The sequence below is a fragment of the Thunnus maccoyii genome, chromosome 8, assembly GCF_910596095.1.
Source record: "Thunnus maccoyii chromosome 8, fThuMac1.1, whole genome shotgun sequence".
Taxonomy (NCBI): domain Eukaryota; kingdom Metazoa; phylum Chordata; class Actinopteri; order Scombriformes; family Scombridae; genus Thunnus; species Thunnus maccoyii.
In genome coordinates, this window is record NC_056540.1 from 11163189 (window position 1) to 11178634 (window position 15446).

The 15446-nt window shown below is 42.8% G+C and overlaps 2 protein-coding genes across 3 annotated transcripts in view; both read right to left on the minus strand.

Annotated features, from left to right (window-relative positions):
- Positions 1–3493: 3493 nt before the first annotated feature.
- gpr151 (G protein-coupled receptor 151) lies at positions 3494–6093 on the minus strand. Its single transcript, XM_042419273.1, has one exon. It carries the CDS (start codon positions 5472–5474, stop codon positions 4140–4142), a length of 1335 nt encoding a protein of 444 aa, XP_042275207.1. The 5' UTR covers positions 5475–6093; the 3' UTR covers positions 3494–4139.
- Positions 6094–7341: 1248 nt separating this feature from the next.
- Positions 7342–15446, minus strand: part of ppp2r2ba (protein phosphatase 2, regulatory subunit B, beta a) — a 43257-nt gene continuing 35152 nt past the window's right edge. For both annotated transcript variants that reach the window (XM_042418554.1, XM_042418553.1), the window contains exons 5-10: positions 13251–13428; positions 12880–13044; positions 10622–10791; positions 9946–10037; positions 9734–9857; positions 7342–8372 (exon numbers count right to left, since the gene is read on the minus strand). In XM_042418554.1, the coding sequence (XP_042274488.1) occupies positions 8217–8372; positions 9734–9857; positions 9946–10037; positions 10622–10791; positions 12880–13044; positions 13251–13428 (885 nt within the window). In that variant the 3' untranslated portion in view covers positions 7342–8216. The remainder of the gene's footprint in view (positions 8373–9733; positions 9858–9945; positions 10038–10621; positions 10792–12879; positions 13045–13250; positions 13429–15446) is intronic.

Consider the following 15446-nt stretch of genomic DNA (forward strand, 5'->3'; position numbering starts at 1 on the left):
AATCCATATGACATGGTCGAGTTAATAAGAATAAGACAACACTGATGAAAAGTCCTAGATGTGCTCAGAATTATGGACATTTTGAACATCTCCAGTCCTGTGACAATTGAGTAAACCCAATCTGCTGATGAAGATTGTGGGATGTGGATGGATGGCTGTTTCCAAGGCCAATAATTACCTGTCAAGTTAAATAGTAATTTTAATGAATTAAACTTCCTCGAGTCACAGCATGGTTCCAAATATAAAATGCACTTAAATAGCCATAATAAAGGCATTTCATGGATGTTTTGTTTCACAGATATTTAATACTGGATCAACTTTGTAGCAAAGGCACAAAATGTAAAATGTGAAAATTGGAATAAGATTTCACTGATTGTGAATGACCAAACTGCCCCTGCTGGACTTGGACTGTGACAGACATGACTCAATGGAACATTGATGACTTGTGTACTCAATAAATTAGAGCATATGGCTCTGCCCTCACCAGCACTTATCTACAAAGCAAATGTAACAACTATTGGTGATTAGCAGTGGATTTTCAGTAGGGAAAGCTCTGTGTCTGAGTCACAGCGTATGTACTTATCAAAAAGCTTTGTTAACGTTAGGAATACAGTCATTTTGGAATCTGTTTCAGGTTGTAAATGGAGCCAGGGCTCAGGTTCTGGTTGCAGTGATTTCCCTTATGAATTGTGGGGTTTTGTGAGCGGGCATTGTTACCGGAGGCCTTTATGTTCCAGTGCTGGGAAGCAACACTGCTCCTCAGCAGGTGGTCACTTTAGGATTTATTCAGCAACAATGGAGCTAAAGCTTCACTTCTGCGTGAGCCCAGTATTCTCTCCTTTTTTAACAGTTACTGATCGATAGTGTAGCTATAGGTTTAAATGGCACCCCTCTTAGTTCTGCTGGAAATACTGAAAGGTGCCTGCCCTTTAGATCTCCACATCCTTTACTGAGATGAAAGCTCTCTGATTTATTCTAATCAAAAGACTGCTAAATACCAAGGCCAGACCCCCTGAACTAACCTTCCTTGAACACAAAAACAACCAAACACACACACTCTCTCTCTCTCTATCTCTCTGACTCCCTCAACTCTCTGCAGACTTAACAGCCGGGTGATCTTTCCCAGGACTAAAGGGAGGTGAAGGTAACTGTGACTCAGAGGGAGATGCGGCGTTGGCAGGCAAGGTTTTTAGTATGTGGCTTAATTGCAGCCAGCCTCTCCTGCTGAGCATAATTAGTGTTAGCTAGCATGTCACTTCCTGCGGAGTTTCATTTATTAGAGATGATGATTGGCTGAGGGATAAAACGAAGGGGTGACACCCCCGCCTCACCTCACAGTGGGAGGGGGGCACAGCTAGGAGGGCAGTAAAGAGAGGATCTCACCTGCTGAAAGCTCCCCCACTTTGTATAATGACCTAATTAAGCCTGAGTTGTTTTTCCACTTGTAATGTTGATTATCTCACCTGTTTTTCATACATTTTTCTTTCAATCAGCCCCTGATTTTGTCCTTTTTTTCCCTCTTTATCCTGAACTCTATAATCAGGCATCTCATTATTACTGAACACAAGTACTCTTTAATTGACTTCACTGTTTTGTATTAAAATATTCTGCAGAAAAACACTCACTAATATCCAACTATGGCAACTAAAGAGCAGACACTGGCTGATACATCCATACTTGTGCACCTTAACAGCACTATGTTTGACTATTACCTCCTCTTACTGAAACAGTGTGAACAGATGGAAAAAAACACAAAATGTCCTGGAATGACTAAACTATAAGTTGTGCATTTTTACACCAAAATGTTAATAGCTCTGTGGCCAGCAGTACATCTTGTGCAAAGAGGCAGTACAAAAAGTCATTAGTCACACTTTGACCTAATGAGGTCCAGCTGGAACAATGTCCAGTCACCTTTAAAAGGCCCTGCATGTGCACACAGGTGTTTTCATTTATTCTACTGATTAGGTTCTAGTTGTGTCAGGCAGAGATATGCTGAAAATTACATGAGGTCACCAGCGTGCGAAATCGTTCCCTATTTGCCGCCTAATGCATTATATTTACTTATCTCCATTGTATTTGGGTGTCTGAATGTAAAAATTCTAGTACAATATATAATGCCCCCAAGTTGTGTCCATAACATGCATGCTACAGCTTCACCATGCTACACACTACTCTCGGCAGGTTCTGAGTAAGTAAAGTAACAAAATTAACTGACATGAAGCTGCTCACAGCTGTAAATAAATTAATTAATTGCAGGTGCTAGTGAGACAGAGAAACTTTGAAAAGACAAAAATAAGTATTAAATCTTTGAAAAAAATATTGCTTTGTCTTTGAGAAATTTAACTGACATGATCTTTGCAAAATTTCTATTTGATTCATGTCCATATGGCATTAGTACTGTATGCTTTGCTGTTTGTACAAATATACATACTAAGTGCAAAAAACTGTGTACTATGACGTGTGTATGTAGAGTAGAATTAGGACTCACATTACTTTTTGCTTAAAATCCCACAATTCATTGCTTTGCATTTGCTATAGACCCTTTTCACAACAGACATTTTGGCTTGGCCAAGTGGTGGTCACATGGTGTATGTAAAGATAATGGGACACCATTGTTCACATCTGTTATTGTTGTACTCCTTTAATTTGCTCTATTTACGCAATGCAGGTTAAAATTTCAGTCCAACAATGAGTGCATTTCTCTGTGCCTGCAATGTTTATGGCCAGGTCACTACCCCAGGGACTGATGGTGGGTTATATAGTTAAGTGTTGCTCTGATTGAGGTACTTGCCTCTGGCAATAAAAGGTCGACATAAATGAATAATGAGAGGAAAATGTCATAAGGGAGGGGAGGGAACAAAAAAGAAGTGTTATGTAACTACATGATGACTCCTACATCTCAGTTTTTTTACTTTTTATAATGTAGAACTCAAGGTCAATAAAGTTTGAAAAGTGGGTCTTTTGGGGTGTAAAGGAGTATTATTTACATAGGGCCTCACTGTTCAGCACAGTCGGGCTGCTGTTACAGCAGACAGACAAATCGATGACAGATATGCTCAGGCACAGTTTCCTCTTGTGTTGTTTATCCCTTTAACTTCGAGGTTTTTACTTATTATGTATATTCAGATCAATGCGGAGAGATTTACTCCCACAGGGGCAAGTCCACTGACATGACTCCACCTGAGTTCAGAGGAAATCTCTTCACCTCTAATTAGAACTCTTGGCAATTCTAATGGATGCCCTTATGAAAATATATTTAATGACCCGATGTCAGCAGGAGACCATCCGGCAATGTCTGATCCATCTCATTAAGACTGTACTGTACATGTGTGTGTCTCTGTGTGTGATTTCACCAATTACAGATGCACACAATAAACTATGCTGACGTTGTGCTTCTATATGTTACCACTCATCTATATGATTTTTGACAGATGAGACAGTTTTATCACCCACAAGTCACGATTTTTAGAATAGTCTTTATTGTAAACACTGGTCATTCAAATACACAATAATTGCAAAATAATCTCTCACACAGACAAAAGACAGGAAGCACAGACTCTTTTACTCACATCGAAACAGCCTACTTCTACATGATTGCACAAACACATTCAAACACGTTAATTGTAACACTGACCTCCAGCTGAGATTTCAGATTTAAATTTGTTTTTTCTAGAGGGTTTCTTGCAGCACACAGTCTTTAAAAATAAGTATGTAATAATTATGTAACAGGCAGTATGATGTCCAAATACTTCAAGACACATACAATTTTCATTCACTATATGGCATACTGAAAATATATATATATATATAGATCTATATATTGAATTTACATTGCCATCCACCTTACCGTAAACTTTGATTTACAGCCACCAAAATCATCTTACACTAATTATAATCTAGTTCTTCCTCATGAAACAATACAAATACAACATTATTGCAATGTTTATCATACTGTACTATTTGTAGTCCACACTTAGCTGTAATCCACACTTCTTACCTTTGAATAATATCATACAAACAGTTGACAGAATACCACTGATTTACGGTGCAGCACTCAGCAGTTCTACTGAGGTTTGCTGATGAAGCTGCTGCTGTCTGAGGACTGGAGATCATACTGAGGATCAGCTGGCAGGTGGCTGTTATTTTTTCTCCTCTTTGCTCTGGTGCTCCCACGGCACAGGATCATTTTCATCCGTGTGTGAGCCAGTCTCCCTCTCGTGCCAGAACTGCTCCACATCTGGCAAGACAATCCCATCTTTGAGGCTCACCTTGTCTACTTCTTTCCCTCCTCCTCCTCCTCCTCTTCCCCGACCTTGCTCCAGCTGAGGCTGATCCTCTCTACTGGGACCCTGGCTGGAGCTGGATTGGAGGCTCCTCTCCCCCCTCGGCTGGCCTGAGGTCTCTGGTCTGGGGCAAGGGGACTGGAGAGTGGTAGGGTTGTGAGGTCCGGGCTTTGGTGGAAGTTGTTTGCGCAGGGTGAGCCGCCTCCACAGACCTCGGTAGCCCTCTCTGAACTCCTCTGAGAGGGAGAGGACGATGAGAGGGTTCACCAGCGACAGAGAGAAAGTGAGCAGCTGAGCAGAGAGAGCTAGAAGAAGGGGAGGAGAAGAGATGAGGGGCTGAGCTCCTTCAATTTCTTTCTCAGCCAAATGTCGCTCCCAAACCCACACTACCCACTGTGGAAGCCAGAGGATGGCCATGGCTACGGTCAGGCTGAACAGCATCAAGGTGAGCTTTCTGGATCGGATCTGTGTGCGCAGATTCTGAGTCTTACTGGAGCGGCGCTGGCACTGGCCGTACGCCCTCCAGAAGTACATCAGGGCAAAGCTGAGAGGGGCGCAGTAGACCCCCAGGGGGTATGCTTTGACATACACAAACATGAAATCCCTGGCTTCAGGAGGAACCATCATCACACACACCAGCCCGCGGATCCCTCTCTGCAGCTTTGCAAACAGCCAGTGAGGGACGGTCACAGAGCAGGCGGACAGCCAGATGAAGAAGGGCACCACCAGGATGGAGCCCAGGTGGATGCTCACCTGCTTGGTGGGATTGGACACGTACCGGTAGCATGCTTTGGCCATGACAGCCACTGTGAAGCTCTTCGCCGCCATGCAGGACTGGAGGAACCAGTCGGCCGTCTTGCACACCACCCAGCCCAGACTCCAGCTGGCCTTGGAGTAGGAGGCGGCTCGGAAAGGCACCGTGAACGCCAGCACCAGCCCGTCAGCAAACATCAGGTTGAAGATGAGGGAGTTGATGAGAGACAGTTTGCCCTTATGGGCGTTGGAGAACAAGATGACCATCGCAGTGAGGTTACAAGCCACACCCAAGACACAGATGACTCCCAGAATAGCCGGCACCAGGACTCTCAGCTCCCCGGTGTCCAGGTGTTGGTACGAGCCGCGTTCATTGAATTGCCACCTGTCTAAGGAGCTGTTCACCACAGTCGCATTGTTCCCACTTAGTTTGTCCATCTTTAACCAAAAAGGATGGTGAGCTGAAGAAATTTTTTTTTTTTTTAAAAGTTGCCAGGAGACAAAAAAAATGTGATAAAAAATTGAAGTGCGCAAGAAAAATGCAATATATCTAGAAATACTAGCCTCCTGAATCTAAACCTGTAAGAATAATCGCATCAGAGAAGGTATCGATTGACAATCGATGATCACAGTGGAGCTCCTGTCTGTGTCCGGGTTTATCCTGAGACACAGTGATGCGGCTGCTGCTGCTAGTTATAAAGATGCTGTTTGATTGACAGCTGGTGTCCCCAGCTGACAAAATGTGCGTAGACCTCAGCCTCACGGGGCCAATTAGGAAAAGTCTGCATAATGCACACGGTGCGACATATGAATGTACTGGATTTCTAATTTGTGAAGCCTAAATGTTTGTGAGTTAGAAAGGTTTTCTTTAGATGCAACAGAAGAGTTAGAAAATATAACATTTTTGGCACAAAATCCACGTTATTTTAGCAAAGACATTTTTGGAATTTGTTGCGAAAAAAACTAAAATATAATTATATTAGGCTATATGAGTTATTAGGGTGAGTCAGTGACTATTTTTCAGCTGTTTCCTGCCCTATAAGTGGTTTTTAAAATGCATGATATAAATAAACATGAATAATCAGAAGTAATTATGAAAACTGTAAAAGTTGTTACTTAAAATCAACCACCAGCTGTGTCCAGTTACAGCAATGAAAATCTGTTTCCTCCCTGTCTGTTTCCCAGACTGGATTTACATGTACAACATTTTATCCACATGAGGGCGCCCAAACATCACAAGCAGCACTGTAAATGAAAACAATCAGGACATAAACATTTGATTCACAATCAGTTCGAGTCATAACAGAGGACGTCCAACGATGCAGGATTTGAACTTGCACATCTTTATTATTTTTTATTCAAAGAAAGTCCAGTAAGCATAAAGACTGCATGGTAATTAATTGCATTTCAATACATTCTGAGCTATAAAAGGTTGTTTTTTTTTTTTGTTTCAATTAGAAGTGTCACAAAGGAGGTTGTTTAGAAGACATTACTGTTTAAAGGAATCACACTTAATAATTCCCTGATTTCACAGAGTTCATTTAGACCTTGTTGGCTCTTAACACAAAATCTCCAAACTGATCAAAGCTAAAACCCAACCTGCTACTGTTCCACATTACCCATCTTCATTCAGCGAGAGGAGGAACATGGACAGGCGATCTAAACTGAAATTGGCTACGTCTTGTAGCCACTGGAGAAAGCAAATATCTTGTATAGTGCTTCAGATGATCTGTAGATGTTCAATTATCTATATGCAGGTTGTCAGTTTCATCAGATTTAGATCCAACGCATGCAAAATGAGCTATGCTAGCATTATGTTACGTCAAGAAATCTCAAATTTAAGTTCAATACTTTGACATGAAAAGTTTACAGTTCAACCATCTACAGATCATTTTTAGTACTATCCAAACAGGTAAAAAAAAAAGTGGTGGGGAATTTCTTTTTTCAGCAGGAGTTTTGCACAAATAAAAAATGAATGTGGCTTTTTCGTGTCTCTTGCAAACTGATGACATCAGACTGACTGCAGGGCAACAATTACTTTGTACACATCACAGCGTAAAAGTAGAAGGGTCCTCCCCTGAACTCACAAGCATGTAGCCGGTGCTATAATGTAATCTTGACTACACTGCTTCAAGCACTTTTTCCACTTGGGACCTCAGTGGAGCTTTTTAAATGTTTGTTTATAGAGAGAAAGAGAAAAAAACAAAAGAAAATTCCTAAGTTAACATGTCATTTGAAACATTCACACTCCTGCCTTGAACTCAGTCCCCTCCCCCCCCTCCCCCCCATCCCTCCCGCACCCGATACATCGAACCCCCACATACCAAAAGAAGGCACCACAGCTTTCTAAACAGACTCATTAACCAAGAGAAGGACTTGATAAAACAACAGCATTAAATAAAACCATTGACACAGCCTGGAAGGGCTTCATTCACATTACAGACTACAGCGGTCTCACCAGGGAGACAAAAAATTGGTACTAGAAAGACTGACCGTGTGTGACAGGCAGAGAAAACTCTCAGTTTGTGGGGTCAGAGATTAACAGTCTCTTCCTCTTATGTAGGAATTCTTTTGCAGCAGGTTGCACTGTCCAGGGGTTGGTCACATGCACTGTAGCATGAGCAGATTCAAAGAGAGAGGGGGCACTGTTGCTACATGACGTTGAGCCACCATCATGTAAGCTAGATCTCTGTGTGTGTGCTCTACGTTTTGTTCAGTGTACCCACATCCGTCCCTTTCCTCAGGGTCCAGAGGGCTGCTACATCACGTTATTCATGCAGCAATCCTCTTGTTGCATAAATGCACAGGATTCACTTCTGTATGTGTCCACGTGGCTAAATAAATTAAATTAGAAGTCAAATTGAAGAATGAAAGTTCATTCTTGGTTTCAAAGGAACCTTTTTCTTCTAGCTGTACCCAGGCTGTATCCGTTTCCATCTTCACCAAATTCATACCGCACCCGTTTCAGTCACTGGATACGTCCCCCTTCCAGGAAACTCTGCACTTCCTCCTCAGCAGAGCGGTGAAATTCAAGACAGCAGCAACACGACATAGGAAGAGGAGGAGGAGGAGGAGGAGGAGGATGTTGATAAGAGCTCCATCTCTCTCTTTCTCCCGCCCTACCTCTCCCTCCCTCATCCTCACGTGTGGGGTCAAGGGTCAGCGGGGGCAGCTTGCCCTTTAGTTGACCTTGTCTTGGAAGATGTAGAGGTTGTTGGTGGCTGCCACGGCGATAATGTTCTCATGCGGGTGCCACGTAGTGTGAAGGATCTTCTTGCTGAAGTCTAAGCTGTCGACACTGATCTCGTCCTTACGACGTTTCCCACCCACACACACCTGGAGAACAACAAGAGGGATGAAGAGGTGTGAAGATGTGAGAGTACACACAATCCTAAAGCACAAATTAAAACTTATTTCAGTGATGTAGAAGCAGTATGAATTCATTTTTTGGTCACTTGCGGGCAGCGCAACAAGCTGTAAACACAACGCTGACATATCAGTTGCTTATCTACATATCCAGCGGGCACAGCACAGTGTTCTGTTTCTGGCCACCCAACAAATATAATAACAATATTCACTCTCCTTCAAACTAGTTTTGGTCGCCACTAACTCACAAGGGAAATATCTGGCTCTTTAGTGGCTAAATGCTCCACTATATTCACCAGCTAATCGCTGACTGTCTGTCTGCTGTTTGGTACTGGGCAGGTAGCACACAGTAGGTTTATCCGAGTTTGAAAACAGCTGTCTGCTGCGGCTGTAAAAAAGGTTTATCAGAGCAGTGAGACAAAACGGTAAAGCAGGAGGATCTAAAACCAAAACAATGAGCTGAAAGACACTTAATACTCTGTGGAGCTGAGGGAGCCAGGTGATCATCCCCCATTGGGTTTGTCACTCTGAGCTTCTCTATTCACATGACCCATTGTCATTTGAACTATTGTTCATATAAAAATACAGATTTAATGCAGCTTTAGTTGGAAAAGAGGTAATTTTAGATTAGTCTACTGTGCATGGTATGTTCATGTTTATGCCCAACTTCTCCATTTTGTTGTCAAAATAAATTATGTAAAAAGAACAAAAGAGGATGAAACATCATGTTTCAGCTTTCTCTAATAGAGCAACTGCTTGCTTTTATTTAAAAAAATGTTTTATATTTCATTTGTACATTTTTATTTGTGCCTTTCCTGCTGGTATGTGAATTTCACACAACTCTGAACTGTTGTAGCCCCACTTTGTGAGTCTTACTGATAAAGCGGGTGTTTTTTGATATGCTATTTCTGCACAGTGTCCTAAAATAATTATGAGGCAGATAATCTGTTAAAGAATCCTCCAGATCTAATTCCTCTTCTATTTCTTTACCTCCTACTCCACCACCTTACCAATATATTACATCCAGACAGTAAAACGTATCTATCAGCAGCAGTGTTGTTGTATTTGGTCCAGTTGTATCTTGTTCTAATATTTTTTAGATTGTAATAAAAGCCTCCACACATAATGTAAAAGTTGCTGGATATCTAGAAGTACTATTTTGAATGTAAGTGGATTGGCCGTTTTATTCTAAAAGACGTTTTGCCACTCATCAAAGAGGCTTCTTCAGCTGTCCTGACTGATTGGGAGTCCCAGGTATTATGAAACAGCAAACCCAGTTTCTTCCACTCAGTACTTCTCAGGATTACTTGTTTTGATGAGAAGTGTTGTACCTTGCGAGGCTTAAGAATAGCTCTGGGCTTGCTGTTCTCCCTGGATGCTTCCAGTGTGACGTCCCGTTTGGTGTTTCGGTCAAACATTCGGAAAAAGTTGTTGTAGGAGCCGGTCATGATGACGCTGAGGAGGAACAGAGGAGTAAGGGAAGGTTATTGAGATGGACGAATGGATTGATGATGGATAGATGGATGGATCGAGGAAATCTCACCTGTCTGATCCATTCCAGACGCACTCGAATTTGTCAAAGATGCAGTCATTTTCATACAGAGAGCAAAGTTTGCCTCGCAAATAATCGTGAACCTGGAAAACAAACAAAACGAATGAATCTGTGAAGCATGAACTAGTTAATGAATTAGGATCACACTTTCCCAGCATCTAAAGCTCATTACATTGCCTTTCAGTGGACAACTATAGGCTGCATGACCATATGCTCTACTTTCAGTAATCCCTCCAGACCTGGTGACCTACGCTAAGACGCTAGGTAGCAGGTGGAGGCGGAGAAGAGAATCCCTTGAGCCCAGCTGATGGCCTTATCAATCATGACCTGCCCTAAGATGGCTTCCCCTGATCAGACAGTGTGGATCTGACCCCAATGACCACACAGTGGGAGGTTTTGCCCTTTAGGTTGCATGAGCACTGCCACTATCTGTCTTCTTATGGGCAGTAAGCTCAATAAGCCCTCCTGGGGTAATTGCTAAAGATGATAGGGCTGCAGATTGGCAAGAGTGACAGTGAAACAGGATTATGTTGAGTGATTAGTCTGAAATCAATACGTTTTGATTTGATCTGGACCTGACCATTATTTACCAACTTCACCAACTGAGAATTATCTTCGGAGCCTTCTAGCTGTCCAACAGGCGCATAAAAGCACAAAGAAAACGTACCTGGTATGTCTCAAGTGGTTTGTTCTCCATTTGAAGGTCCCACACTTTGACAGTGAGGTAGTCCCTTGTCATCAGGTAGCGCCCGTTGTGGCTGAACTTCACGTCAGAGATGGATGAGATGATTTCAGAGAAAAAGGAGCGAGTGGAAGGATCCTCCGGTTCCTCGAAGTCTACAAGAGAGAACGCGCGAGAAGCAGTTATCTTTTGACACATAAAACACATTTCACACCGTAGGAGGTCGCTACTTAAAAGAGATGTCTTTCCTCCCGCGATTCTTTTAATCATCCGCTGTGAAAACACAAAGCAGATTTTGTTTGGGTGGTGGGGGCTGTCATTAGCTAACAATAACAGCACAACAATGCCTGGATGCAAGGTTTTGCTCGGCAGCTGCATCTCTTCACAGGATTATTTCTCTGTGTGCTTAGGGAGACAGTCGTGGGTCAGCATGCTGGGTAAATATTGGTTATGATTCATATTGATTTTGGCAGCTGCTGATCTGTGTGCAGGCCAGCACGCTGGGGATAAGAGCCAGGCATTCCATCGTTAGCTGTCAAGTTATTGTTGCTCCCTGCTCCTCCTCCTCCTTCTCCTCTTCTTCTCCTTCCACCATTCCTCCCCTCTCTCCTCTCCATCGCTCCAAAAAAAAATGCCCCCACCGTTCTCCTCCTCCCCACCTCCTCCCTGCACCTCCCTCCTCCTCAGCTGAGGCCTGGAGAATAGCTCTGTGATGTGTCAATGGGGAGCCTAACAAGGGATGCGGCATGAAAGATGAAAAAATGGGAGGGTGAGGAAGGGATAAGAAAAACAAATCAATGTCAAAGTGCCGGGCCCATTTGAGCCCTGCTGGATTTATTTGTGTGTGTGTGTGTGTGTCAGTGTTTGCGTATAAGTGGGTGTGTGCAATGTGTGCATGTATATATGCATGTCTGTGTGTGCCCTCCCTCCTATCCCACTCCAGGGGTGTATAATAGGGTCCCTGGGGAGTTGGCAGGGGGGCTGTTTGGTCCCTCTCTCTCTGTCCTGGGGCTCAGTGTTTTGGCAATCCTCTCCTATATCTCCATCCATCCTTCCCTCATCCATCCATCCATCCATGCATCCATCTTCTGTCTAACACTGATTGATTTCAGCAGCCTCTCAGATTTACAGGTACGGGAGGAGATACAGTATGATTGTGGGTGTTTTTTTGTTGTTTATGTAGCTAGGAGGTTCAGGATGTTCTGTATGTGTATGTGTTTGTATGTCAAGGGAAGGAGGAGCTGTGTGTGTGTGTGTGTGTGTGTGTTTGAGTGGGAGGGCATTATAACATTGCTCTGAGCCTCACATGTTCATGCAGTGTAGGTATTAACAGACCCATCCTAAGGCTAACGAGAGCACCTGCCTGCTTTGTGTGTGTGTGTGTGTGTGTGTGTGTGTGTGTGTGTGTGTGTGTGTGTGTGTAGTCTCGCACTGCAAGCACCTGTCAAGGCACGTACATGTCAATATCAAACAATCAGAGTCTGCACATACTGTAGGGTGCCTGTGAATACCTAAGACGTCACATTTACCACCAAATCCTACATTTTTTTTCTTATTTAACCCTCAAATGCTCATGTGAAATTCAACAGGCCGTGTTAGCGCACGCTCTGGTGAACACATCAATATGTCTGAGGAAATGACTGACATTATTGAACAACAAGGTGTGTCCATGAGGGACTAATGCGATTGCTCTTAAGCCATTGATTTCCCAGCTAAAATGTCAATGTATTCATTATTCATTCGGGCAAAGTGTATGCATGTGATGGTGAGCTTCAGAGAAGGCCATTCATTGTTTGAGACGCACAGAGATTTATTGATGGGTTATCAATCGTGGCATATTGAGCAGGGGGGGAAGGTTTCGTGTCACAGCAACACAAAGGTGGAGCTGAAGCAGAAAAATGTGAATGTGAACAAGCATCCATGGTGACTGAGCGCCCTATATATTTCTGTTTTACCTTTGCCATAAATTTAGCAGCATTACTTTTATTCTTTTCATCTTTCTATTATTTCTTGTCTTTCTTGTTCTCTACCTCATTTTCCTTTATAGTACTACTACCCCGCTACCATTGAGGACACAGAGGTCACATCCTAGGAGTCGTTTCTGGGAAATGGGAAGAGTTGCATTCTACAGTCAAACACAAATTACACAGGGTGGGTTTATTACATATACAATCTTTTCCTTTGACCGTTCTAAGGGGGAAAAAAAGAAATAGAATAAAGAATTATATTGAAAATGCACTCACATTTGCAGTGTTTGTCACAGAGTGCGGCCTGTCTCATGTCACAGAGGCGTATAGAGCCTTTGCTGCTGCTGTAGGCAAAGGTGTGACAATGCTGGGGATGAAACTCTGCTGAGGTGATCACTTCGGTCAACTCCTCCATGTTGGCCGGTTTGATGTCCACAATGTCTGAGAGGCAGGCGCTAAGGAACAACTACAACTCTTAGACAGACACTACAGGCTATTTGTAATGTAGCGGACAGCAGCTGAGGATTCAAATTTTAGCTCTGAAAAATCTTAAGTTACGCGCATTTTCTTATTATGTTTTCATAGTTTTATGCAAACTATAATATGTCCTGAACATAGAACAGAGAAAGACACAGATGAGAGGATACTGAAGCTGCGATCAGTGATCTCCAGGTTCCATAGGTTCACTCTGAGGTCGTCAGTGGAGATGAAGGTCTGAAGGTCGGAGTTGACAGAGATGGAATTGATGTGGTATGTGTGGGCGTTGCTGAATACTCGCCTGGCTGTAGCTTCAACCATCAAGTCCATAGGCTGCAGCACCGGCACCTGGTGGTAAAGACAGAAGTCCATTAAAAAAAGGGGAAAAAAATATGAAGGCTTTCATGTGTTTCGTAAACACTGATGCAATGTTTTATATCCTTTGATGCTGGTCTCCTAGAGGCCCTCTTAGATATTTATCTGTGTGCATTTTTTTGTGTGTGAATATACAGAAAGTGTTTGTGTGTGTGAACCACAACCGCATGACTCCAGGGATTCATATGACATTTACTCCACAAATCTTAATGAAACAGAGTCAGTGACGGAAGGGCTCCGGGGCTGTTTGATGAGCTGGTTCAATCATACTGTGAATATCTATTTGCAACACGGCTACTCAGTGATCATGCCTCTCTCTCTCTCTCTCTCTCTCTCTCTCTCTCTTTCTCATAAGTGCTGAAGAAGCCACTGCTGTTCTCTTGTTTGTGTGTGTGTGTGTGAGAGCGAGAGAGAGAGAAAAGAGAGAGAGCAAAGAAGGTGGAAAGAGAGATGGCCCGAGGGCATCGCTAGGCCCTGCTGAGGAATGATAACTGAACTCTGCAGAATTAAGACAAGCTCACACACACACACACACACACACACACACACACACACACACAAATATACACACACACACACACAGTAGCACAGTGCTGCTCCGGCTTCAAAGACGCCCAGCACCAGTCTGCATGCAGCCCCCCGTTGGCCAGATAAAACCCAGACAAAGAGAGAAGGGAGGGGAGGGAGAGAGGAGAACAAATCGACTGCTTCTTCTCCCCTTTTTCTCTCGTCCGTTGCTGGCACTGACAGAGAGACATGGCAACCCAGCAGGCTGCTGTATCTCCATGGGTGTCACTTCGTTTCCATGTCTTTCACTGGCTGTCCAGAGAGACACGGACCGTATTAACCCATAACCCCCTGTTACACGGTTCAGCCTGCCCCTGCACCTTCTCAATGGATCCTTTTCCTTATAGCATGTTATACAGAATATTTTAAATTTAGATAACCACGCTTTTAAAAGTAGCACATTCTTTATGAAATCTACCCACAACCTAGAATTTTGAAGCAATTTCCTACATATTTGATGTTTAAAGGAGATATTGAATGAAAAAAACCTGACATCATACATTTTTTTGTTTGATTTCTTGGCTGCATTTTGGAATAATATTTCTGTGTTCCTCCCTCTCTGCCTCTGCCCCCCCCCCCCGCACAGATTTCACAGCCTCTAAACAGGATTGCCACAGTCCCGGCCTGTCCTCCAGGTTGCTATGATCCCCTGGTCAGCCAGACAAAGAGGGACAGACACGCTGAACACAGCACTAATCTACTATGGCAGACACACACACACACACACTGTCCTATGTGTGTGCTGTCTTTGTGTGAAAATTAAAGAGGTACTGGAGTGATAAGGATGAGAGAGAGGGGGGAGAGAGAGAGAGGGAGAGGATGATCCTTTCATGGTCTTCACCTCAGTGCACACATCGATCACTCATTCTCACTTTCCGCTGCCAGTCCAAGTTTAAAATTGTCCACACTGTATGATATTCAGCAGGTATTTAAATGATGTATCAACTTTGATACAGTTACAGCTTGTAATGCTAAGAAGTCTCTGCAGGATTAAAGGCTATCATAGCATAATGAATGAGTGAATGCTAAATTTTGATTTAATCAGCTTATCTGTGCTGTTCCTGCTCAGACTTCAGAGGATTTTGAACATGCCTTTCCAGAAAAGCAAGTTCAATCAAATCTTTGGGAGCTCTGTTTCATTTAATTTGCAGCTCTCTAAACTACTGAATTACCTTTAAATGTCATGTGATTGTTAAGGATGACAGAACATAAGACTTATTTGGATTTATGCTTTTGCAACATAAATTGGATAATAGGATTAAATACTGAGATGTGCAATTATTTATATTATTCTTCTTGTTCCATAGAATTAAATACTATGAGATGGTTCTCTACAGTACATCATAGTTATAAAATCTAGATATCAAACATATAAATGAAAAATATAAATGGAGCATTTAAATCTAATGTCTGCACTGGACAGT